The sequence below is a fragment of the Theobroma cacao genome, chromosome 2 (genome assembly GCF_053813885.1).
Source record: "Theobroma cacao isolate CCN51 chromosome 2, ASM5381388v1, whole genome shotgun sequence".
Classification (NCBI taxonomy): domain Eukaryota; kingdom Viridiplantae; phylum Streptophyta; class Magnoliopsida; order Malvales; family Malvaceae; genus Theobroma; species Theobroma cacao.
The window spans coordinates 15,593,606-15,619,568 of record NC_142640.1 but is presented as its reverse complement, the minus strand read 5'-3'; the positions used below and the strand labels follow the sequence as shown (position 1 = coordinate 15,619,568).

The window sequence follows — 25,963 nt, the reverse complement described above, 5'->3', positions numbered from 1 at the left end:
ACCAATTTTGATCATGCCAACTGGTGCGTCTATTCTGAGTCTAATCTGTTTTTGTTTGTTTCACCTTAACTTTTTGTAAATTCGAGCTGGGATGTGAAAAAAATGGAGGTGCTATGGGAGTGTAGGATCAAAATTTTAGTCATTGTGCTGGGGCACCATTGGATAATTCTGATTTCCAATTGACAGTGCCATATTGTTTTCTCTGGAGGCGCAAAGGAGAGCATTGTTTCTACCACTTCCACTCAAGCAGAAAGAAACATGATAAAGTAAAAACACAGTGAAGTGACTTGATTCTCAGAATTTTTCTATCTATCTGGAGAGCTTTGAATCCATATCATGGCTGCTGCGACTAAGATACAAGTGAATGGACTTGCTGAAACGGAGTAAACGAAACATCACAGTGTGGACTAATGCACATAGACTAATACCAACTCAAGCCCACCTCAAGCCTAAAGGTCAGATGGCATTGCTTTAGGCTTGTCACAACAGCAACTGCCTGCTGGTTCTTCGTTGCCTTCTCTCTTTTTCCCTCTGCGGCACGATAGCAACTCCAACTTGATTCTGAGCAGCTTGTTGCTTGTCTACTGACTAAACAGTGAGGATGAAGGAAGAGCCGTTTCTGAGTGAATGGTAAAAAAGCAAGCCAAAAAGAGAGCAGGATGCCTGCTTTATCCTGTAGATCAATCATCCAACTTTTCTTCTTGAAATTTTTCTAGTAGAAAGTATTTAGGCGTGTCACTGTTTAACCTTGACTTTATCAACAATTTAACCTTAGTTTGTATCTTTGTAATCAGTAAACTAAAGCTGGCTTGTCACCTGTTAACGTTGACGTGCCACCAGTAAACTTTGAGTCTCCAGGAAATTTAAAAATGGAGTCCAATATGGACAGTGGAGTTCACTATCAATGAGCTTTTTCAGTCCACGAGAAAGGGGTTTTATCTTATAACAATAAATCATCCCTTTACCAAATGCCTGATGTCCTTTCTGGCTCTTAGATGGATCTTACCCTTATCATCAACAGCAAAGAGAATTGTGTTACTACAGGCTTCTCATGAGATTAAATCGTTTATCAACAAAATGTATCTTGATTAGTTTATCCCTCACTTGAGTTTAACAAGAAGATGGGATTTCATTGCCAGCCAAGCATATGTATCTGGCATCTTGCAATAAAAGTAAGGTAAAGCTCCCACCGATACCTCCCCAGAGGTGATGTGAAGGTTCTGCCATCACAAAAATTAGAATGAAGATGGTATGTACCAGTGATGGGATTGGTGACTGAGCTTTTGTCAGCCTCAAAGCAAACAAGAGGGAAGGAGACAATCCAGAGGCCAGGAAATTTTTATTTTTTGCCATTTGTTTCTTTTTGTTGGATATTAAGATAGGGACCGAAACACGACCATGTACGTTGGATAAGGCTTTCTTTCACTCAGCAAATGCCTTGAATGGGACAATCCCTCCAATGTTGTTGCCTGTATTGTATGGCTGCCTGCTGGGTATGTAGTGTCGCAGTTGCATGGACATCATCGATAGGCATTACTCATTAGCCCAACATCACAACAAGGTCAAAACTCTTGTGCTAGTTACCTGAGTGCATCGGCAACATTTTTCCATCCATATGTATGCCCTCTTTTTTCATCCTGACTAGTTGTTTATCGTGTTTCACATATCCCCTAGCATCTTTTCTGAGCTGCTTGTGATATTAGGATAGGGATCCTTTGGGCGAAAAAGGGTAAGTTACACATAATCAAGAAAAGGAGATTACGCTCAGGAATTTCAGCTTCAGGAGGTAGTTCTTATCTCTGGGACTGGGCCACATGCTTAATCGATTAGAGGAAAAGTAAGTTGCAGGCAACAGCTAAACTCGGGCTCAACTCCTCAATTCTATTATTATTGAGAAAACACTACTGCTTTTTCATTAAATGTAATAAAAATAATGTCAAGAAATAGCACTTGCTCTAATCTCTATAAATTTATTAATAAACTAAAATCCATTATTATGGTCAACAAACAGGAAGCAAGCCTCTCAGGTTATCCGCAAATGACAAGAGAAAGACAGAAACCATCCTTTCCTTAACCTATAAAGTTTTGCTACACAAAAACCAGGGCAACTTAGGGAACCTACATTGTTATATATAGACGTCAGAATCAGAGGGCACCTAAACCTAACTACAACAACAACACAAGGCCAACCAAAAGGAATCAAAAGAAAATGGCATATTGACATTCACAAAAAGCAGCAGCGAATAAAATAAAAGATGGTATTATCTATCTCAGTTTAATCATATAATAATAATTACAACCCTTGACTAGCAAAATATCCCATTCTTATTCTTTCAAAAAAAAATATCCCATTCTAATTGGCCCACTTTTTACAAACTATCTTACCTAACCACAATACTTCGTTCCTAAGCCAAATACAAAATAAATAATTGATAACAAAATTATGGCCCAAAACAGAAGCAAATTATGTGCAACTCCTTTTTCTCCCGGAAAATGACTACTCGCCGCCAGGTACATTTTTTAAGTCCAGTGCAGAAAAGCAAAGCGGAAAAAGGGTCATGCTATTCAAGGGAGGGACCATGCCTATATTCGGGCACAGATGTATCCCCAAAAATATATTTTTAATAATAAATTTTTTCTCCAAAAATAGAAAGAAAGAAAGAAATATTACACATTTGGATTCCAAAGACCCCATAAACGAGAATTCAATAATCCTAACACGTCCGGCAACACCTTCCTAGCCAACCCCTTGTGGCTACTCGTCGCCGCCGTCCGTATTTCCACCTCCGCATCCTCCACTACCGCAAACTCTTCAGTCACTTCTGCCGCGTCAGCTACCTCTTCTTTAACATCCTTCTCCCTTGAAGTGACGTCATCGTTAAAAACCGATGCTTCGTCGGTAGAACTACTCTCCGAGACCAGAACTTCTTGGTCGGGCTGAACCGGGAGGTCACCAACCGGGCTGTCGGGGACCCGACTGGCCACTTTGCTGGTACTGTCTCTCTTTTTGGGCCTTATGTTCTTCTTGGAAGGTTTCTGGGCTTCCCCGTTGGTTAAATGATCTTCGAAAGCTTCAATAACTTGATGGATAAGCTCGCGGTTAGGAGACGAGTCCCAACGAAACCAGTAACTAGTGTAGCAGTCGAAACAATCGCAATCGAAAACGGGCGGCTTATGGGGTAAAGCGCCATTCTTTTGGGTCAGCTTGGAGGCGGTAGGTGGTGGCTTCTTGGAAGATCTCTTCTTGGAAGAATAATCTTGGGAGATTAAAGAAGAGTTGGTGGCAGTGGTGGTGGTTTTGAGGGACCTGGTTATCATGTAAGCTAAAACCTCACGGTCCTCGAGAGAAAGGACTGAAGCAAGAGCCAAAATGGCAGCTGGGAGAAGCTTCAAAATGGAAAGATAGTCTTCACAAGAAGAAGAAGAAGAAGATGAAGAAGAAGAAGGGGATGGGAATACTCTACCTTTGTTTTTGAGCTTCATGGCTGCTTTCGTTTTTCTTTGAGGTTTGGTTGAGGGTGTAAAAGAAGGGGAAAGAAGTGGGCGAGGGATTAAAGTGAGGACTTTTATGGGATAAGAGAGAGAGAGAGAGAGAGAGGCTGAGAAGGGAGGAAGAGAGGACACAGTGGTGAGGGTGTTTTCTTTTTTTCTTAAAAGAAAATAAAATGGAAATGTGGTTTTTCTTTATTTAAGTAATTTGAATATTATATTATATTTACTTGGCAGACAAGGCAGAAAGAAGGTACGTCGTCGGGCAGAGAGGTCAGCGGTTCCTTATTTTTCAGGTTAAATAACGCCAATCTCTGTTTCACGCCCCTGCTTTTTGGCGCGTGCGGATCACTTGCAAAGCAAAACAGCAAAAAGTAGAGGAGGAAATGACATTGTTAGAAAACTTGTTTTAATGTGATAAGGTAAACTATCATGTTGGATATGTGACAAATGCTTCAAAAACAGCATTAAAACAATTAAAATCTAACTTAATCTTTTCCTTGTATTTATGCTAAAAGACGAATGGTATACTTAAAAATGTACCATACTGGAATTCCATGTTCCATTTTACCTTTTTTCTTACAATTTTATAATAATTCTACTTGTAATCTAATTAGTGAAAACACAATAATAATAAAAAAAAAAAAACAAAATTCATTAGCTTTTATAACAAAAAGAGTAAAGAGGTAACCGGCCATTGACGAGTGGCGCAGAGAGTTTGGTCCGCACCGCCTTTGGGCATAGCAACCTTACACTTTCTACGAGGAACAATGTGCACAACAAGCAAATTACGACTCCTTAGCATTAAATTGAAAAGGGCAAAACAGTCCTTTTCTGAGCAACTTGGATAAGGACTAACCACCCGCCCAAAAGCAATGGAACCCAAAAGGTGTAATTTGAGGTGCGTAACAGGACTGCCCAGCTTGAGGGCATGTAGGCATCAGGGTTGCGGAAAATTGTTTTTCTTTCATCTTTTGACCTGGCTCTCTCTCCCTATACATTTTATGGATTGGTTTTTAACGTACTTTTTGTGATTATTTTTTCCGTTGGTCAATTCAATTGGACTGGTTGTCTTTCCACTACAATGCTATGCTCCCGAATAAAAAGCAGCCAACAATTTCTCATTCCAATGCTGAGTAGAATATAATGCGGCTGCGTTTTGTTGGCTTCGCAAATTCTTCGTAATCTTGATGCCTTTGTCGACATGTCAGTAGGTTGGATTCTATACAATGTGAGTGCAACATATATGGCAGTCAGTCAGTCAGTCAGTCATGTTTTTCATGCTTCTACGTTGTTGGAAAAAATGTTACCAATGACATGTGCTTCTTAGATATGTGTTCCTCTACTGATCAATTGCCGAATATCTCTACCAAATCTCTTGCTTCCGAACAGGGTTTTTCCAGATGGGGGAATATGAAGAGTGAGCAAATTATTTAATTATATCAAAAGTAGAAATTTTTGAGATCTATATACAAAAAAAGTATCATTGTTTGAAATTTTGATTTACCTTGCTTTAGAAAGTGACAATATTCTGCCCTTGAATTACTCCTAGCACTCATGGAAAAACAAGAGTATGAAACTATTTAACAGAGATGCTAGAATTCTGGCTACAAGTTATATCCAGATGTGATATTGTCCAGTAAAAGAGGAACAAATTAATGTCATTGTGTTTGCCGCCGCAAGACCATTATTAGGCCATGGATCCATATTTCTTTTATTGCTAACAAACATCCTAAAGATTATTATTAATCATCTGTTTTTGTGTGTATTTTTCTGTTTGAATCCTTTCCCAAAGATTCGAAGCTTCCAACATAAACCTAGGACTTGGGAAGTGTAATGCTACTTAATTCTCATCCAGGAACAAAGATGAAAAAACTAGAGGAGGAGAAAAATGAAAAGATGAAAACCAAAATTTTCTTTCCATTGGAATGGGAATGCTTAATAGGAAAACTGAAATATTACAAGTTAATAGAGTCTTCCGCTTGTTTAACAAGACCCAAAGTCCCAATGTTTGTGAACTAGAATATGATGAGAGTGAGATGCGGAAAGAGTGCTTTATCAGTTATTGTTTCTATTCGTATTGTAATTTATTTTTGATTTAATAGAACGAGATACTCATTTTATTTTCAAAAAGAAAAGAAAAATAGAATTATACTAAGCAAAGAAAGATTCACGATTGATCCAAGGTAGATAACCAAATAAGCGAGACAAGTCTAAACATTAATTGTCATTGTCAAAAGTCTAGAAAGTGGACGACTCTTTAGCTGCAGCAGAAAAAGGAATACAATTGCTTTTCAATACTAGCTGTTTGAACACACGAGAACAGATTCAACCGTCTCAATCGACTTTCTTATCTGTTGCCTGGGACTTTTTTGCTGCCGTGGAACGCTTGTCCTCTGACATCTTAGCATCGACCTCATCCCTTTCCCTAAAGTACCTCTCAAATGCCCGAGGCAGGAATCGAGGAATCAAAAAGCACAAGAGATTGATAGAGAAGTAAAATAGATTTGCAGCTGCCAGGCCCTTCCCAAACCAATCCCATGCAATGTCCTGCACAATCAATCTTAGATTATGTTAAACATTTTCAAAGCACGCTGGCATGAAATTTGACAATTGCCAATTACCTGAAACCAGAAATATTAATTTGGTTGAGAATTACCTTGAGTTGTGCATTTGCAGGCAGAGTTTTGTTGAGCCAAACATCATGCATCCAGTCAATGATAATAAAAATCCTCCTCACCGTATATAGTACAGGAACAAGTGCCCTCACCGGCGGTGAAAATAAAGACAGCCCGCTTATCACATTTTCTGTTAGTATTTGAAATGAAAGCAAGAACAAGTGAGGCGTAGCTGATCGAACAGCATGCTTATCACCCCTCGCAAAGCCGCCCAGGACATATGCCAGTGGCAAGAAAAGCCCTATGGTAGTTCCAAGAATCACATAGAGCCTAAAGAGTTTGCTGCCTTGGAAAATCTCTTGCGAGCCAGTGGATATGCGACCGTGGGATGGGAAGGCAAAGAGTGAAAGGGCGATTATATAAGTCGAGGCAAAAGCTGGGAAGACCAAATCAAGGAGTGGGACAAGGCCACTAATTGAAAAAACCATAATGAAAGCTACTAGTTGGAGCTCAATCACACGCAATGATCCCATTAGACCGCCCGCCACTGATTGTTGCTGCTGCTGGCGAAGAGGTTTATGTTCGAGTTTTTCCCCTGGTGCTATGGTTTTGTCTGGCTCACTTCTAGGAGCCACAGCAAGAGTTACACCGGACATTTTTACTTTTGAACTCAAAATGCTTTGGTTGTTCTGGTGGTTTTCACTGCAAAACCCAGACTGCTCTGAAGTGAAGTAAATTTGCCGGCACTCGGGAACCTGACAAAGAAGGAACCGTTATTGGAGAAACAAGCATCACTGTGTGAGAAAAAACATTAAGAGATGTAATAGATATTTTCAGCTGATTTATCTAAAAACGAAAAGGCTAATACGAATATTCAGAGTTTCAGACTTGAGTTGAGCTCCACTGAAACGAGAAAGGCAAATTCAATATTCACACACAACCACATTAATCTCATGGCAAGATGTCATCTTCTTACTAACCAAATCCAAGAGCAGTATCTTTCAGGCTGGGATCATGGCTCAAGAATAAAGTAGAGGGCATTAAGGCCTGATCTTGTATGGGCTAAGCAAACTTTACCACTCGAATTACCCAAGTAACAAAAATGTCTGTAGCATATTACTAATAATTAACCAGCAGAGATAAAAACAGAATCCAGCATTTAGGAGAGAGATCAATTTTAATGACAAAAAACTCTGTTTCAGAGTTATTCAGGATGTGCTGTTGTATTGTAATCTGTAACCATTTTTTATTTTTTATTTTTGAAAAGAATCTGTAACCATTGAAGGAGACATAACAGAAGCAAATCAAATTTATAATCAGGCGAAAGAAGAAACGAATTTAACCAAAACGTGAATCCCATAAGCTTAATCGGAAGTGAAATTTCTCCCAACCATTAGCTCTTGCTACCAACTTTTAGATACTGAAAACCATCGTACCATAAAAGTGAAGGAGAGCAATTTGTGTTCTATCGATAACTAAAGAAAAGCTTGTCGACAAAGATGAAAGAAAAGACGCCAAAATTGGGAATTCAACAGATATCCTGATTATATTGAAGGCAAGAATGATATCAACAACAAAATCATAGAAGAACTCAAGAAACTGATCACGCACCACATATTCAAGACATATACAATGATCTCATTAAGAATGTTAAAAAATAATAATTGAAGAGAGGAGATCTTACTAAGACGAACGATTCAATCAAAACCTCAGAATAGAAATGATCATTGATAGAAAGAGAGACCGGAGATTTTGCGTTGCAAATACAGAGAGAGCGGGGTACTACTCTGAAGTTGTTTTTGAACGTGTTGCTGTTCTAGGCGTTACACGTGGCCATTTCCTACGTGGGATTGCTGCTTTTCTTACACGTTTTCAGTTTACGCCTATGTGTCCGTCACTCTGGTCAAATAAAACTTGTTCTCGTCGAAACAATTTGAAACCCAGGCTGGCTGAGCTTAAGGCCCATGGGTTTGGGCTAACCACTAAAGTTAATCATTGGGCTGAGCCGGGAAGAGGAGAGGAATATTCTTTTTCTTTTTGGATAAACTAACTTATTTGACAGACACCGTGTACAATCTTAATGGAATAAAATTTCATTACCCACAATTCACAATGGATTGAACAACTCACATTAGCTGGCACACCAACCCATTGCTTTGAAAAGAGAAGCAATTAACAATTGAATTGCATGCAATCCAAATTTGGAACCTAAACGTAAACAAACGACTATTCAGTTGTGGGTAACTTATTAACGCATAATCATATAAAGTAAGCCATAATTGGGGAGATTATAACATGATTTCTTTCGTTTTTCGCATAATTGAACGGTTGAGATACAACCCATTAATGAGCTTTATGTTTCCATCCTATCTTATTTATTTATTCCTAATGACATGGGAGTAAAAGAGCTAAAAACTTAAAGGGCACCACTATCGTATTTAAAGCTCCCCCGCCATTTGGCTAAACAAGTAGTGGCAATGCTGCGCCTCAAAATGTTTTTCTCTACTACTTAAATTTTCCTTTTAGCATTTTCCGTATTAAAGGGTCTTTTTTTTGTTCTTCTTTTGGTCCTTGGTTTTTAAATTAAGGGAAAAAATAAGCAAAACATGGGACATGGGCAACAGCATCAGGGAGGAGGGCAGATTGTGGAAGTGAAACTCGAGAAAAGCTGTGAAAATAAACAAGAGAAGGGAGCAAAGGATTCAAATAAAGGGAAAGAAATTGTGCTTAAAGTTTATATGCATTGCGAAGGATGCGCCGCCAAGGTTTTCAATTGTTTGAAAGGTTTTCAAGGTAGGGATGATGATTGTTTTGTCTTGTCAAGCATATCCATATGCGTAGGCGTAGCCGATAGCCCTTTTGATAAGGTTTTCATGTTTTTGTTTTTTTTATCAGGCGTTGAACAAGTTAAGACGGACATGGAAGGTGACAGAGTGATTGTGAAGGGACAAAATGCTGATCCTTTGAAGATTTTGGAAAGAGTTAAGAAGAAATACAGTAGAAATGCTGAGCTCATTTCTCCCAAACCAAAACCTAAAGCCACTGATGGAAAGCAGTCGCAAAACAAACAAGAGGTGGGTTTACCATTTAGCTCTATTTTGATATAATATATATATATATATATATATATATTTCTTTTATTTTTACTTTTTCATGTGATTAATTAGTTTTAATCTTACTTAATCATGCAGCCTCCGATTAAATTTGTTGTACTTAAAATGTACATGCACTGTGAAGGCTGTGCAAATGATATTAAGAGAAGTATAGGAAGAATGAAAGGTAAACTCTCTCTCTCTCTCTTTAGTTTTCCACTCAGTTCTTGCTCTTGTTTAATTGTGAAAAAGAGAGTAATATTAGTTATTATACTGTGTTAATCAGGAATCTTAAATGTTGAACCGGATATGAAGAAGTCGACTGTGACTGTTAGGGGAAATTTTGATCCACCAAAACTTGTTGAAGCCATCGCCAAACAATTTGGAAAGTATGCAGAAATCGTCGCTGAGGGACCCACCGACAAGGCAAATGGAACGGGCAAGCAAGGCAAAGAAGAAGAGATCATGTTCCATTATCCTCCACAATATTCCCTACAACATATTTATCCCACTCAAATTTTTAGTGATGAAAATATTCTCTCATGCTCCATAATGTAAACCGAAATTCTGATGCATGAATTTATAAATAAACTTATATTATATGAAGAAAATCTTTTAATCTCACATGCTCTCTAATCATATTTTATCAATTATCACAATTTTATGATAAATATATAAGAATACTGGATGATATTATTTTCATATATTTTCTTAACCAATCACATCTATTGATCCTTAAATCTCATCTATCTACTCATATATTAATTGATACTTGAATAAGAAAACCAAATCATTTGTGAAGATAGTTATAACCAGAAATATTTATGAACAAACATAAAATGGTTTTGTAGGAAAATTCATATCTTTTCCCTTTTACTTCATCCATCTTTAGGTTGGAAGCAACATCAACATATTCAAACACTTTATATGGTCAACTATTATTTAGCAAGTGGTATAAGAAGAGAATTTTTATATTATAAAATTGTGAATGTTACATAATTTAATTTTAATTAAATATCAGCATTGTAATATAAATGTTATAGGAATTATAAATTTCACATTAAAAAAGATACTATGATCTCAGAAAAAAATTATGAATTTCATATTAATTGTGTATTAAAATAAAATTAAATATTTAAAAATATATTCTCATTATGAATCTCACACTTTTAGGTATATATTGCAATTGGTATGAGGCCTTGACGGGTTTAACTAGATATTGCAATTGGAGTGAGGTGCTCACGGGGGAGCCCTCAATCCCACTAGCTAATAGTTGTATTGTATTTCTCAAGGTGGTCTATACCATGTTATTTCTAGAAGCTTCTAAAAGAAAACAAAAATGTCATTATTTTGGTACTTAGATTTTCGTCATTTTCATTTTTTGCGTTGAAAAAACTTTTCTTTCAAGACATGTTTAGTTGGAAGGAATAGAATAGACATTCTTCTTCTATTTTTATTTTTTAAAATAAAATTATATTTGATTAAATAAAATAATTATTTTTCAAAATAATCATTTTAAGAGAATCCTGAATAGCCATTATCAAAGTTTTTTGATAATAGTTATTTTAAATTATTAAAAATAAAAAAAATTAATTATATAAATATATCTTTTTATAATTTAAAAAATTACTTTATAAAAAATACTGAAGTTATTTTTTCTCTTTCTCTTCCTCACTGCTTTTCTCTCTCTAAAGCACATTTATGAAAACGCATTTGCCTTTTAACAAAAAAAATGGTAACTAATTTTCATGCTCTTATTGGTTCGTTGGCCAAAGTCAATTGGGAGATCTGAAATTCTCAATCATGACTTTCTCTCTCCTTATCCACAACTATTTTAATTGCTCTTTCAGTCTTTACCACGACCATTTAAGCGTGATTAAGTAGAGCGCTAAAACCTAGAAAAAGAGCCGTTAGAGCCTGCAGTCATGTTTAATTAGCCGTTACAATTAGTGCCACGTCATAACTTCATACAACTAAGTACTAAAATTACCATTCTAGCCCATCCCACGGAGCCCAAAGCCACACGCACAAGGAATCTTCCTTTTCAGACAGCGTTCACACGTGGGATCCTAAACCCAAGTTCAGTTAAGTCATTGGATGAGCCTCGCCTGTGGGCCCAGCTAATGATGATGTGTTTGAATCGTATTGGGAACTGGACCTCTCCGGACAATCCGAGAGGCATCCTCGCTCTCCTACCGAGGGGCAAATTAGCGCATATGCCAATTAACACTAACGTCTAGTGGGTAGAATAAAGAAAGTTTTGTTCATTTCTTTTTTCTAAAAAAAAAAAGGAGAAAAAAAAAAAAAGGGAAGAAAATATGATAAAAATACCTGGCGCAGGTTTGCTTCTGATAGTCCACCAGCTTACGTTAGCATCTCTCTCGCGCGGTCAGAGGCCACCCCCCTTGAGTTTCTAAATCTCCCTGATTTCGCCACGTGCCACCATTTCTCTCCCGCGTCGTACATCTATCCGTTAACCCTAAACTCTCTCTCCACTTTTCGTTTCTCTCTCTTCTCTGTAACTCTTCCATCGAAGAAGAAGAAGAAGAGAAGAGAAAAGACAAAAAGAAAACGAATATTCAAATAAAAGAAGAAAAAGAGCAACTTGAAATGGGGAAACTTCTCTTCGATTCGACGACCGTTGCGGAGACATTTCAAAAGTCATCGCCGACGGTCCCTTGGAGGGAACCAAACGCGGCGACTCTTGAAGCCGTTGATCTAGTTGACCAGACCACAACCACAATAGCCACCACGGGTGCCTCATGGGAAGACGTGATTGGCCTAGAGGACCAGCAGAGACGGCATCTAAAGAAGCTTCACGCCAAGGGAGTGCTATGGAAGCACCCGCAGGAGCACGGCTCTTCGGTGGTGTTCCGGCTGTCTCATGGAGGCGATGTGTCGGCTGATGGGAACTGCCTGTTCACGGCCTCACAGAGGGCGATGGCGCGTGAGATGGACGCGCGGGAGCTGAGGAGGCGGACGGTGAAGCGGTTCTTGGAGGATCTTGGATCTGCTAAGGAAGAAGAGAGGCAAGTGATAAATGAGGCGATTAGGAATATGTACTCGCCGGATCTGAGGAGCGGGTGGGGGGTTCACGTGGTTCAAGAAGTTAAGTTGTTGGCCAAGAAGGAGGATCGCGTTGCCTTGGACTCCGCCATTGACGAGCTCGTTCAGCTGGGAATGCAAAGGTATGCTTTCTGTTTTTTTTGTTCTTTGATCTATTTGGCTGATTATGGTTTGACTGTTTGAGGATTTAGTTCTTTTCAAATGTTAACAATTGGGTTCCTGAGAAAATGTAGGGAAAGACAGAATGGGGAATCAAAATTTTTAAACTTATAAATTGCTATTTCTCTGTCGAAGACTCAAGAAAGGCGAGAACGGAATTTTCTATCTATTTTTCCTTTTTATTGGGGAAAATTTTATCTAGGATTGTAGTCTCGCAAATTTTAGTTGACATTTAGTATTTACATTTTATATTTGCACGGAAGACAGAAAAAGAATTTAATTCAAAATCTAAAAAAAACAAATTCCTCACGACTAGCTGCATCTTATATTTAAAAAAATTTAACACATATATCGACATATACAAAGCATTAAACTTAATGGGGAATGTTTATATGGTGATTTAGATTGTTGCCCTAGTGCTGTGTTTTATCTGTTTCTTGATTATCTACTCTTTTTCTGATTGAAGAGAAATGGCGGCGGAATCTATTTACAAAGAGAGATGTATTCCTGTGAGTGATGGCTCAAGCTGGGCCAAATACATGTCGATTTCTGGTTCACCTGATGATGCATATGATATCATCACTTTGCAATATACTGAGGAGGGTTTATTCTCTGTAGATGAGAATAGAGAAGGTCATGCTGCTGCATTCGGAGATGACATTGCCATCGAATGTATTGCAACAGAGTTCAAGCGAGAGATATATGTGGTGAGGAGAGAAGCTTTGGCTTTTATCATAATTATCGGATTGATATATATTTCAATTTTGCTGATCTGATTGCTTCTTGTAAATTCAGAGGAATGGATTCAAATCTTAAGTGATATGTCAATTGTTCATGTCTTCAAAGCATTGCATATTTGTTTGGTATTTTCACAGCCTATTGTTTCATAACATTAGTTGTGTATTTTAAGCAATAGTCCTTTAGATTAGTAATCTCATGTTCATGTTGTAATCCATCAATACAGCAGTATTCCATGAATTCTGCTACTAAGATGTTTATGCAATGGAGAATTCAGGATTGCACAACTTTGTTATTGGCAAGGATGAAAATAGTTGTTAATATATGGCACCAAACTGGGGATACCTATAAGCATTTATAAACTCAGATTGTCTGATTAAAGCCTCATTCTAGGTTAATGGATTGGTCATTTACAAATACTATCTGTTTCACATACCATATTATATAGGAATGCGTGCTCTAGCATTTCTAAGCACTAATTGTCCATCTTAGATGCATTTCCTCTGGCCTTTTTACTGGTATACTGTAGTCATTGATCAAACTAGCACAGACGAAACTATTTTGGGTGACCATAAGTACCATCACCAAGGAATTAAGTAGAAAAACTTTATCATGTGTTATGATCAGTTACCATATGTGTGTATCAGAAAGAAGTTTGTGTATTTGATTGATGATTTAGACTGAAAAGGGTAAGGGAGAAAAAGGGGGGTAAAGTGATGCAGCTTAATGTGTTTGCAATGGAATCGGCACTAATGAATGTTCTTGTTCTTTATTAACTTCAGTATTCAACTTTTATTTTTGATTGAGCTTTATTATGTTAACTCATTTGTTACAGGTGCAAGCACATGGATCAGATGCTATGGTTGACGAAGACAGCTGTGTTTTCTTCCTTCCACATCGTCCAAGGAGTGAAATTTGTGAACCTCCCTTTTTTCTGTTCATGAAAGGAACAGGTAATTGAATTTTTGTTGGTGCTTACTGAAATGAATTTTTTATCAGGATGCAAGTTTACATATTTAGATTTCCCTTGATGTGTAGGTTGGTGTGGTGCTGGAGCTGATCATTATGAACCCTTAGTTGCCCATGCTTCTTCACATGTTTCCCATGAGAAAGTTGCTCTTGTACTCTGAGGGCATTGAGTCCTACAGTTTTGTGGCTTAGAGATGGAATAGAATTAGTTCATTTTTTCCCCCCTCAACGTTTGGCATGCACTGTGGTTCTCCAGATTCTTTTTCTGTGAGAATTTCATTGCATAGCATTCTCCTCTTTTTTTTTTATTAACATTATCTAGAATTGGTTATCATTGACATTGAGTTTGCAGGCATGATGCCTGCACTCTGAGCAAGCCTTAGTATTTTGGCAGTGGTTTTGGCGGCTCCTTTTGTTGTGGTTGAGTTAGTGAGGGTGCTTGTAGCGTCTAAGGTGCTATTTCATCCAAGCTGGAATAGTGCCATTCTTGTTGTAATTTAGCTGGACTTTGTCAATTCAATGATCGAAATGACTTTTCTCGTCTGGCTACCTTTTATCTTGTCTAGTTTTCTTGCCGACCCATCATCCATCCCATTTTCAAGTCCTCAACAAATTGTACCTTCTCTTCCCTTAATTTATTTATTTTATTTTGTCACTGAATTGATCAATGACTGAATTTTTGAATGCAGTGTAGGTTCATTATAGGCCAAAGAATGTGGAAGAATACTAATATAAAGAAAGAAATGGAAAAGAGGATTCATGTTCAAATATGTAATAACTGCAAGTACTTGTTACTTCTACTACTACTTGTACTAATATATTTTACGAACTTATGAAGATGTCATTTGTCTACCCAGCTTTTCTTCATCTTTGCTGCACAATTATATCTTGTCCCTACTATAAATATATCAGAAAATTAAACCAATAAATTTGCAATTATTTTACCCTTAAATCCTAATCATGCCCTGCAACACACCAGTAATTGAGCTTCCAGCCATCTTTGTTTGTTAACTCTAGCGATAAACTGTTCAACTCTTTTATTTAGTTCCTCAGCTGGCAATCCAGCCTCTTCTTCAACGGTATCCTTTTCTTTTTCTGCATAAGCTTCTTCTGCAGCAACTCCATATGTTTCTTGGACTACTCTATCTTGCTCTTTCACCTCGACTTCTTTTTCTTCTTCTTTCTCTTCTTTTTCATCGGACTTCATCACTTCTTTCACTTCAACTAATTCTTCATCTTCTTCTTTCACTTCCTTATCATCACCCCTGTTGACTACTTGTTTCGATTCAGCTTCTTTTTCCACCTCTTCTACCCTTTTCTCCTGCCTCGTCTTCTCTTGAGGTGTCGAGACTGGGACTCCCCTAAGGCTTCGACTTCTTTCGATATACTCATTGTAGATGTCACCAGCTGGAGATGAGTTTGTGCCCGTAAACCTTGATTCTCCAACAAGGAAGATGACAATGACATTGACCACAACGAACAAGCACTTTGGATTAGAGAAAGAAGACCAAATACATGGGAGAGAGATTAAGAAGAAATGCTTCATGGATGAACATAGAGGTGGAAACGAAAAAGCATAGGAGAAAAATAAACTACAAGCTAACCCAGCCAGCAAATGAAGAATGAGGTTGTAAAGAAACTGATCACTTTTCCTATACTTGTTCATTGCTTGAAACTTCTCTGCCTTAACTGGATCCATCCTTAGATATTCTATTCAAGAATTAAAGTTTGTTTAGAGAGGATTTTTGGAAGGAAGCAACCAAGACGGAGATCTTAGAGGATTTAGCTAAAAACTCACGTCTGACTGAACATACAGCAGCGTGGCAACAACGGGTTATATAGTGGGGGAGAAAGGAGAGGAGGATATTTTGGTGGGACTCAAGAGATTCTACTTTTTTTTTCAATTGTTTTTGCATGAAATGGTTACTTTAGGAAAAAGCCATGGCAGGTTAAGAATGTGTGCATTTATAATTTAGGTGCTTTTGTTTTTTGTTAGGCCTCATTTACTTTCCACTGAAGGTTTTGAATTTTCTTTTCCACTACTATCACTGAGTTTGAATTTACAGGAACTCGTTATTCTCTTTTGCTTTGGACTTCATTGGTCAATTGGCTAGGTTAAAGAGAAAATTAATTATCACGTCCAATTCATGTAAACAAAGAAAGTGACATTGATGCTTCCGGCTTTTCAAGGGTGCATGCGCACCGCTGGAAGAGTAGGGAAACTTCTGCTTTGCATGCTTTTATCTCTATTATATGTTTTAGGTTATACTTTTCTGGCTATGATTGAAGCCGTAAGTGGCACGCGTGTTAAATGAAGTTACAAGGAGTAAGGAAATGCATAATCAACCAACATATCCATGAATAATTGTGTTACAGTTGTTCGTCAAATACAGTGGTAGTGAATGTTATTATTTAGAAGCAAAATTTAGCGTTGTGGCTACCCTAATGACAGTTCCAATGCATACGATATGGATTTTTTCTTAAGAGTACGTAGCTAGGTGTGTGTATATATATATATATATATATATATATATATATATATATATATATATATATATGAAGTAGAACAAAATTGAACTAGGATAAAAAACTCATGTTGCTGTAGCTGGTGATGGGTTGTAAAGCAAGCTCAATTATTTTCGAGTCATCGAGCAGACGATGCAGCTGGTGGATTTGAGGTTCAGTGGGCGTCAGTTATTTTGAGACTAAATGCAAGTCCTTGATTAAACCCTTAGCTTTCTTTGATTTCTATATTTTCTTGTCAAACCATATAGAGGTACAGGTTCGATGAATTCTGTGTTTAGAACTTGTGCAAGATGGATGTGACTTTGTACTACCTTAACTAATTAGACACCTTCTGAAAGAAAGTGCATTTGTGTTAAGGAGGTGACCGAAGCTTCAATAAAGAAGGCCTTAAAAGCTAGGGTGACATAAAGCTCATGCTTTTCGACAGGAGGATATTTTCGCATGCAGCATATGGGTTGTAAACAACTGAGGCAAGGGTTTTGTAAGGGGGCCAAGGCCGAGCTTCCATGTGCTACTAGATATAGGATAAGTATTGAAACATCCTTCTTTATTATTATTATTATTTTCAAGTTTGGAGTAGAGAATTAGAACATATCATTACATCATTTTGTCCCCAAGCAAAGATAATCATTTCGAAAAAGAGCATGCAGGTTTATTTACGATAGCTAGAAATCTGTTATATACGTGCATTCTATAAGCTTAATGTTTGTAATAATAAAATTATACTAGCAATTAAGTAGGTTTTGGGTCCTGATGATAAGAAAAAAAGTTGGTTCAATTGGGTCCAATTACAATGAAGCAGAAAGCTTGGCTAGCTTATACCACACATGATAAGTATTCTTGCTTTATTGGTGGTGAAATGGAAGAGAATATTGCTTTATGGAAGGCGGTATTCCTTGAGAAAAATACTGCTTAATTAGATACGTGAGTTTTTGGTATTTTGGGCTTACTATTGACTATCGAATGGCTGAAATTCCTTCCTTAGCACCTAAGAGACGCATATGGCCGGCAAAGAAAAAATAAGGGAATTTATTTTGTTTGGGGCACAACACTACACAAAAAAGAGAGATCATGATGGGCGGCTTCTCTTTTTGGTACCTAACATGCGCTGGTCCCTGCACGGACCAATTTTAAGTAGCTAGCCATTGATAACAAAATGACTCAAACAGGCTTAGTGTCAAGGTCTCAGTAAAAAAATATTAATTTCACATTAAGGGAAGAAGTCTTAATTTTAGAAGGAAGTTATAAATCCCACCTCGACTAGAGTGAGATTAGACATTTAAATATTTACACTATCTCTAGCTTATAACCCAATGAGATCAAAGCGGACAATATCTTATCGCGACACTCAATCTAATTCTTTATTTTTGTCAAATCAGTTACTCCTATTGCTTTTCAAAAAAAAAAAAAAATACTCTTATTGTAGTGCTAACTAGTGACTAGAGAGGTGGGCATTTTTAAAAAAATTACTCTTATTGTAGTATTGACTAATGACTAGAGAGGCATGCAAAACGCTTGCCTAGTGATAGTGTCATGTGCCAAACTTTAGTTGAATCTCGTGTAGTTTTAAACTTTGAAAATGAGAGCTTAAGTAAGCCTAAAACCCCCTATAAAAGTAAAAATGCAAGAAAGTAAGAAGAAGGGAGAAAGCTTAGAGAAATGAAATGCTTTATTATTTCTCTAATGTGAGTACAAATGAAAAGAAAGCCTATTTATAAGTTGATAGCCCCCCCTTATTGGATAGGATTAGGATCCATGAAATGTGAAATTTAAATTTGAAAAGGCCTAATCAAATTCAAATAAAATATGAGTGAATCTATTTACATTTGACTCAACATTTATAAGGGTTCAAATAAGAATAAAATCCTTTCGAACATGGGCTGGACACCCAATTGGGCCTATTGGCCTACTGGTTGTTGGACTGCTTGGATTGCCTAGGCTGTCTAGGCTTCTTAGGCAGTCTGTGCTGTTGGCCCATTGTTTGTCTTGGTTGCTGTTGTTCAATTTTCTACTCACACAAGTGCATGTATCGCAAAGATAATATAGAGATGAGTAGAGTGTCGATCCCACAGAGAATTGAATTAATATTTACTGTTAACCACTAAAATTATCACACCATAATTTTATCTAAACAATTAAAATTAAAAAGAAAAATTTAAATTAATAAACTAATAACTAAAACTAATATATAAGCAAATTTTACTTCTAGTGATTAACAGACCTAAGATTATGATGTCTCTCAATACTTCATCTGAATATTGTCTCTCTCTCTCTTAACTTAGTTTAATGGATTAAGTTGCTAACCTAGAGTCCTAAATTATTTACGAGTCTCTGTCGAGTTTTTCATAAAAATACATTTCTCAATTAATTTACTATATGTCTATGCAAATTATGTTAAAGAAAGATTCATCAAGTTTATACTCTAATTTTGGCTACGAATAGCTTATAGGCATATGTCTATCGTATATGCAAATTAAACCACCTAATCAACTAAGTGTATTCGATCATACGCTATTTTATTCAAGGTTTACCTAAATCTCATTTGTCAATGTTTAATCTAGATTTCCAATTCAATCTAATTGGTGGCTAGTCAACTAGAAGCATTAAGAACAAAATAAAATAAATAACTTAAATCCATCAAACATAAGTAAAAGAGAGATAAATAATTCAGACTATATATTGAGTTCAATCATAATCTTAGATTAAAAACTTAGTTCTCCATCAAGTCATACATGATCATTGAATAAAATTTAAACATTAAAAACAAAACCAAGAAAATAAGAGAATAAAAGAAAATATAGAAAAACTCAAGAATTGTATTCTTGATCTCCAAATCTCCTTAAATCTTGTAAATTCTTTTTAGCTTCAATGACTTTGTGGCTTGACTCTTAGCTGTTAATCTGGTGTTTTTTCATTCTCTTCTTTAAGTCTTCCAAAATGTTGTTTTTATGGGCTTTGAAGTTAGGCCAAGTTGGGTGGAGAAAGAAGTCAATTTCAATTGGGATTTCCTCATCAAACTATATAAGTCGTAGCCTTGCACAATTAATTAACATAAATCGTAATTGCTTTAAGACCTTTATAGTGCATCAACTTCGATAAGATTTTTGACCATCCTACAAGCTGAACTAGCAAGTGATAAACATGAAAGTTTTAGATTTTTCTCTCATCTTTCTAATGGTCCAAGAATCACTTCATTTGGAGCTCTGTAGAGAAAGTTATGGCCAAAATATCGAAACATGTGCAGTGAAAGTTTGCACCTTGAAATTGCTCTCATTCTTCCATTAAAATTCTTCTTTCATCAAACACCTACAAAAGCACAAATAAATCAATAACAACCTATCTTAACCACATTAACACCAAATTAAGCATAAAATTAACTAAGATTAGATTGATTCACCTAAAATAACCAATTTAAAATAATTAAATAAAACCTACTAATTTCTTATGCATTACTACAAGAATTAAACTAAATTATTATCAAAATTAAGCCCAAATAACTCTATATCATAGAGTTATTAGTTGCCTAAGTTGCTGGCTTGCTAGCCTAGGTTGTCTACTAGCCTACCAAAGCTATCTAGGTTGTCTGCTTGCACACCAAGGTTGTCTGAGTTGCGTGCTTGTGTATGTAAGGCTTGTAATTGGTCTAGTAGCTTTCGCACCTTTTCCAGAACCTTCGACAGCTTTTAGGGTTGGTTCGGCAACTCGTATGACTTGAACCCATGTGTAGTGACATCGTTTTTAACTCATTTTGGCAATGCCCTTGTTGCTTTGTAAAAGAGCTCTACTTAGTCTTGGAACTGCCATAGGTCCTTTGTTGACTCTCAACTTACCTCACTCTTTAGAAAACCCTTCCATTTCACTAAACATTAGTGCTTCGACATATGGTTCTTTTCCCTTAGCACTCGATCAACCAACACTTATTCAAACTCACGTTTGTATACTGTTTTATTCTTATCGTGCAATTTGGATTACTCCTTGGCTAGGGTCATGCTTGTTCTCATGGTAGGGCTTCAACATCTTACATGGAAAACTGAATGTACCTTCGGCTTGGGTAACAACTCTATCTTGTATGCCACCTTTCTGATCCTTTTCAACACTTAATAATGCCCTTCGTAGTGTTAAACTAGTCCCTTATGGAGACCTTATTTTTTAGCACCAAGTGTAGCTTCACCATAACTAAGTCTTTTATCTCGAAATGTGCCTCTTTACGTGACTGATTGGCTCACTTTTTCATCCTCTTAGTCTCATTGTGAAGATATACTTGAACTAGGTTTAGTTGCTTTTACCACGTTCTAACATGTTTGTATGTCGCAAGCATTGGATAGATATACCTGGTTGCTATGATGCTTGGTGTGAGAGGTTGTTGCCTAATTACCAACTCAAATGGACTTTGTTCAGTTGCCTCACTCCACTACAAGGTGTGGGGGACTTGGGCCACATCTATCCACCTTGGCTAGTCAATTTACATGTTGCGCACAAAATGGTATAAGTACAACTCCAACAAGGCATTCATTCTCTTGGTGTGGCCATCTGTCTGTGGGTGAAGGCTAGTTGAAAAGTTCAGCTTGGACCCTATCATTTTGAAGAGCTTGATCCAAAATCTCCTAATAAAGCAACCATCCCTGTCATTAACAATGGTCAGTGGAATACCCCACTATGTGACCATATAGCTAATGAATAGTCTCATGGCTTCCTCAGCTAGACATTATTGACTAGTAAGGATGAAGGTAGCATATTTGGAGAAATGGTCCACCATGACCATGATGCAACCTAGTCCATCTACCTTGGGCATCCCATGATGAAGTCTATACTCATACTTTCCCATGGGTGGTTGGGTATGGGAAGTGGTTCAAGTAATCTTACCAATTTCTTCTACTCCATCTTGTCTTGTTGGTAAACTAGACATGTGAACACATTACTTTTTACATCCTCTCACAAGTGCGGCCAATAATAGTTCTCCTTGACCAATGCCAAAGTGCAATGAGTACCTAGGTGTCCAGCCCAACTCGAATTATGGCACTCTTTAAGGATCTCTCTACAGAGTTTCCCATATTGCAGTTAATAATAGTTCTCCTTGACCAATCCTCGGCCCTTGGTGTAGATAAGATCTTCATTAACCAAGAATTTTCTAGTTTTCCCTTCCTTAGCGTACTCCATCAACGACTATGCCATTGTGTCATGCAATGATAGCTCTATTATACAAAGTTATTTTATCACATTTTGAAAGCTGAAGTGTCACGACCCGGTACTCTCCTCGAGCTCGTAACAACCGTCGCAATGTCCTGATTGACATTCATTACCCGAAATACCAACTGAAACCTCGCAAAGCTTTAATATCAGTTTCTCACCTCCCTTGCGAGCAACAGTTGCTAATATCATATTTTAAAAGATTATACGCTATTTCTAAACCAAAACAATAAAAAAATAATTTTCATCTCTCGGGGGTATTTTGGTCATTTTTCTCTAAAATTTTGAAACCAACTAATAATGTAGTATGCAAGTGCAAAACACATATTTCATAATCAAAAATAAGTTTAGATGTCTAAAACATTCATTAAAAGTGAAATGATAGCTATTAGAATAAAATAAAAATATTGAATAAAATATTTCATTTTCTTATAAAATAATTTTTATAGAGTTACCGTAAATAATTTTTGTAGTGTAAAAGCTAAATAAATTCATACATACTGTAATACAAATAACCAAAGTATAAGATTTAATTTACAGTGACACGTGGGCTCACAAACGACCAAAAGTATCGGAAGCGGTAAACCTATAGTTTTTGAGGACGCAAGTCCAACTGTAGCTCTCAACGAAATGAGCTATCTACCGACTATCCTGAGCCTGAAATGGGTGGAAAGGAGGGTGGTGAGATTATATAATCCCAGTGAGTAAACAAATACCATCTAAAATATCTAAAGCTGAGTAAATAGAGACAGATAAAATAGATCAAGCAAGAAAAATTTGTGTTCTCCCATCACCCATCATTGGCCGAATCTTCCATGTAGAGTGTGTATGGTGGATTTGATTTTATGTCAAGTGAATTGGTTAGGAAATGATGAATTATGGTGAAAAAATCAAGTAGGAAAAATCATAGTGTTGATGCACCTACCATGGCCGAAATTCCCAAGAGAAAATGTGAAGATGATTTTGCTAAATTTTATGCTATTTGACTTGTGTTTGATGGTTTGGAGAATTGGAAGAAAAATGGAGTTAATTGGAGTTAAATTGGACATATTGGCCAATTAATCGAGTGATAGATCGAATTAGGCCAATACCGTTTTATTTAGGTACACAATTGAATTTGTGTAGAACACCGTATTTAGATAGTTACCCAGGTATTTCACATCCCATTTCATGCATTAGTATAAAGGCTGAATTGGTTTTACAACGATTTAGCACAAATGTAGTAAATGGCTTATTATACATTATGTCTAGGTGGTGAGCTTTCTGGCAAAAGTAAAGAGATGGTACTTGAGGATCAAGAATCGGAGTACTCGAAATTCAACTCTCGAAATAGTGAGTAACCTTATCATCATCTTGATTATCTAAAGTGAATTTTAATTCGTTTTTGTGATTTTATGGAAAATGTGATTAAATGAAATGATTTTATAAAATTGTCTTGAAATTGAATGATAGTTTTGAAAATAGAGTAATTGGAGACTACTTGCTGTGTTATAAATTATGTTTTGAATTGAATGGCTTATGATAATGTGGGCATGAATGGCTGGATGGGTATTTGTGTTGAAAATGTATAAACTTTTGTTTGCCTTGATAGGCTGGATAATGATAAAATTGCCATGTCATGCTGTTGAATTTTATTGTATGGTGGGTTTAGCTTGCTACAGCGGGCGGGTTTTGTGGATCAGCCTTTCTGAGGGGCACGAAATCCTGTTGTATTCTTACCTCGATCGGAGAGGTGTTGTCAAACCCTGCTTTATAAAATAATTATAATGTCATTCACATGCTCGATAGAATGTTTGTATATTTAGGAAGTTCGAGAAATCATTAAAAGACGATATTGCCCCTAATGGTACCATTGAGTCGATTAAGCCTCGAACTAGTTCAAATAGGAATTTTAAGGTGAAATTAAGAGTTTCATAGTTCAGGGATGACTTAAAATGGTAATTCGGAGTTCGAGGATCAATTCGGAGTCAAACAGGAATTTTCATTATCTAGGGGTAAAATTATAATTTTTCCACCCGCGGACAAAATTTGAGATTTTGAGAGAATTTAGATCACATTTGACAAATTGGAGAATGGTATGAGTATAAGGGATGAAAAATATGTCTATGGGTAATTTTTCAATTTTTGAGGTAAAAATGTAATTTTTCACTTTACGGGGGTAAAAGTGTAATTTTTAAAAATTTACTCCACCAAAACTTTGAAAAAGTCTAGAAATTTCATGGAAGACATGGATAAGTGAAGAGGATTGAGTGGTAGAAAAAGAAAGTCAAAAAGATGGCTAGAAAAAAATAAAATAATAAAATATTCAAAAGGTAAATAAAATAATAATATTTTATTAAGCCTATTAAAAGGCTTGAAAATTCCAGAATTCTTCATTGCGAGGGTCAGCCAAAACCAGCAGGAGAGAGAGAGAAATAAGAACAAACCCTAGAGTGAAAAAATTCAAAGAAAAAGTGTGATTTTTCAAGGAATCAAGTGTTTAAAGGTATGATTTTTCAAGCTTAGCTTAAGATTTATCATTTCCATGCATTTCTCCTTATTTTTCATGGTTAAATTATGTGTTTTGATGATGGATTCAAATTTGATCATATGGGTTTAGAGAGAGAAAGTTGTTAGATTAATTTGATTTTGAACTATGTTAGTGTTTAGTGTTAGTTTAACATGTTTATGAGTAAAACAATAAGAAAAATATTCATTTTCTCCATGAATTTCTCTAGGCCGAATCTAGCCAATGGTGTGTGAGGATGAGGTTGACTTTATTTTAAGAGAATTAGATGGAAAATGATGAATTATGAGGTTGGAAATTAAATGGAAATTTTTCATGCAAAAAAAATAAAATTTTTACCCACTAGGGGTAAAAGCGTAATTTGTGGTCCAAACTGATAAATTGGACCACATTCACAGTCATTGAGGTATTGTGGATATAATCGAACTGTTAGGTCGGACACTGTGATTAAGCGATTGTCCAAACATTTCACACGCTATCTAGTGCATACGCATGGATAAGAGTCTGAAATAATATATATTGATTTGACACAAATTATTGAATTTTTTGTGTCATGTATTGTGGATAGGTGGTGAGCTATCTGATACGGGTAAAAGACTACACCCGAGGACCGAGAATAGGAGTATATCTACTCCTAGTACAGTGAGTAAACTTACTATAATCTTAATTATCTAGAGTAGATTTATTTAATTGTGCGATTTTATGAAAAAATGATTTAATTGGAAAATTATTGTGTTTTAAGGGAAAATGAGATTTTATAAAATTTTTGAAAATTTAATAATGATTTCAAAAATAGAGTAATTGGAGACCTATACTATGATTGTGTTGTTTATCCATGATTTTACATTAAAAGGCTTATGATAAATGTGGGTATGACTGGTTATTTTTATGATTTAAAGAATATGTGAACTGCTTTGATTTGCCTTGAATGTATTAAGTGAGCCATGTCATACTATTGTGATTTTATTAGTTGGTGGATTATAAAGTGGGCACTGCAGTGATGGGGGTTCCGTGGGCCAGCCTAATTAGAGGGGCACAGTTCCCAATTATTGAGCTTACCTCGATTGGAGAGGCACGTAGGATAACTCTCGAGGTAGGATTTGAGTACACTTCACGCTGGCCACCACGTGAAATTGGGACTCAGCCAACGTCGAGGAACGGCTGTGTTGTCAGAGGTGAAATGTGTTTGTGTGTGTGAGAATAAATAGCCTTGGCGATCTCAATAAGATACCTTCGCGGGGTATCCCCGAGAATGGATTTTTGGCAAGGGCCAAGTTTTTGAAAAGTACATAAGCCATGTTGAGTAATTGGATGAAATCCAATTATTTATATGGGTTGGGATGAATTATTTTAATTGTCTCCTATTACTCGGCTTTAGATTATTTTGATGATGTCTGTCTACTCATTGGGATTTTATAATCTTACACTTTCTTCCTATACATTTTTTAGGCTCAGAATAGGCAGTAGACTGTCAATTGCATCGAGAAGTAAATTTCAAAGTTGCATCCTTAAAAGCAAAGTTATAGACTTAAACCTTCTTAGTTATTTGGGGGCCCACGTGTCATTGTAATTTAAATTGCATACTCCAGTTTTCTATATTACAGTATGTATAA

General features: G+C 36.4%; 5 protein-coding genes across 6 annotated transcripts; 2 read left to right on the top strand and 3 right to left on the bottom strand.

Annotated features, from left to right (window-relative positions):
* Nucleotides 1-2,307: 2,307 nt before the first annotated feature.
* On the bottom strand, nucleotides 2,308-3,660 carry LOC18608935 (uncharacterized). The gene has a single exon (XM_018114592.2). It carries the CDS (start codon nucleotides 3,481-3,483, stop codon nucleotides 2,668-2,670), a length of 816 nt encoding a protein of 271 aa, XP_017970081.1. The 5' UTR covers nucleotides 3,484-3,660; the 3' UTR covers nucleotides 2,308-2,667.
* Nucleotides 3,661-5,680: 2,020 nt separating this feature from the next.
* Nucleotides 5,681-7,858, bottom strand: LOC18608934 (uncharacterized). Its single transcript, XM_007043854.3, has 3 exons — nucleotides 7,792-7,858; nucleotides 6,149-6,862; nucleotides 5,681-6,039 (listed from the first exon to the last, which is right to left on the bottom strand). Exons 2-3 carry the CDS (start codon nucleotides 6,761-6,763, stop codon nucleotides 5,827-5,829), a joined length of 828 nt encoding a protein of 275 aa, XP_007043916.2. The 5' UTR covers nucleotides 6,764-6,862; nucleotides 7,792-7,858; the 3' UTR covers nucleotides 5,681-5,826.
* A 771-nt stretch (nucleotides 7,859-8,629) lies between these two features.
* On the top strand, nucleotides 8,630-9,767 carry LOC18608933 (Heavy metal transport/detoxification superfamily protein). Its single transcript, XM_007043853.3, has 4 exons — nucleotides 8,630-8,900; nucleotides 9,003-9,181; nucleotides 9,299-9,386; nucleotides 9,486-9,767. Exons 1-4 carry the CDS (start codon nucleotides 8,714-8,716, stop codon nucleotides 9,755-9,757), a joined length of 726 nt encoding a protein of 241 aa, XP_007043915.2. The 5' UTR covers nucleotides 8,630-8,713; the 3' UTR covers nucleotides 9,758-9,767.
* A 1,762-nt stretch (nucleotides 9,768-11,529) lies between these two features.
* Nucleotides 11,530-14,998, top strand: LOC18608932 (Gap junction beta-4 protein). 2 transcript variants are annotated; one of them, XM_018116221.2, is made up of 4 exons: nucleotides 11,530-12,387; nucleotides 12,891-13,131; nucleotides 13,998-14,115; nucleotides 14,821-14,998. In XM_018116221.2, exons 1-4 carry the CDS (start codon nucleotides 11,810-11,812, stop codon nucleotides 14,823-14,825), a joined length of 942 nt encoding a protein of 313 aa, XP_017971710.1. In that variant the 5' UTR covers nucleotides 11,530-11,809; the 3' UTR covers nucleotides 14,826-14,998. The 2 variants fall into 2 exon arrangements, with proteins under 2 accessions (XP_017971710.1, XP_007043913.2); XM_007043851.3 differs by lacking the exon at nucleotides 14,821-14,998 and adding an exon at nucleotides 14,201-14,674 and having other exon boundaries at nucleotides 11,533-12,387.
* LOC18608931 (uncharacterized) lies at nucleotides 14,952-16,011 on the bottom strand. Its single transcript, XM_007043850.3, has one exon. The coding sequence runs from the start codon at nucleotides 15,828-15,830 to the stop codon at nucleotides 15,090-15,092; it is 741 nt and encodes a 246-aa protein (XP_007043912.1). The 5' UTR covers nucleotides 15,831-16,011; the 3' UTR covers nucleotides 14,952-15,089.
* Nucleotides 16,012-25,963: the final 9,952 nt, after the last annotated feature.

Coding starts and splice junctions, on each gene's coding strand:
- LOC18608935 (XM_018114592.2), bottom strand. CDS start 3,483: ATGAAGCTCAAAAACAAAGGTAGAGTATTCCCATCCCCTTCTTCTTCT.
- LOC18608934 (XM_007043854.3), bottom strand. CDS start 6,763: ATGTCCGGTGTAACTCTTGCTGTGGCTCCTAGAAGTGAGCCAGACAAA. Junction 6,040..6,148: donor CTGCAAATGCACAACTCAAG/GTAATTCTCAAC, acceptor TTGATTGTGCAG/GACATTGCATGGGATTGGTT.
- LOC18608933 (XM_007043853.3), top strand. CDS start 8,714: ATGGGACATGGGCAACAGCATCAGGGAGGAGGGCAGATTGTGGAAGTG. Junction 8,901..9,002: donor TTGTTTGAAAGGTTTTCAAG/GTAGGGATGATG, acceptor TTTTTTTATCAG/GCGTTGAACAAGTTAAGACG. Junction 9,182..9,298: donor AGTCGCAAAACAAACAAGAG/GTGGGTTTACCA, acceptor TTAATCATGCAG/CCTCCGATTAAATTTGTTGT.
- LOC18608932 (XM_007043851.3), top strand. CDS start 11,810: ATGGGGAAACTTCTCTTCGATTCGACGACCGTTGCGGAGACATTTCAA. Junction 13,132..13,997: donor TCAAGCGAGAGATATATGTG/GTGAGGAGAGAA, acceptor CATTTGTTACAG/GTGCAAGCACATGGATCAGA. Junction 14,116..14,200: donor TCTGTTCATGAAAGGAACAG/GTAATTGAATTT, acceptor CTTGATGTGTAG/GTTGGTGTGGTGCTGGAGCT.
- LOC18608931 (XM_007043850.3), bottom strand. CDS start 15,830: ATGGATCCAGTTAAGGCAGAGAAGTTTCAAGCAATGAACAAGTATAGG.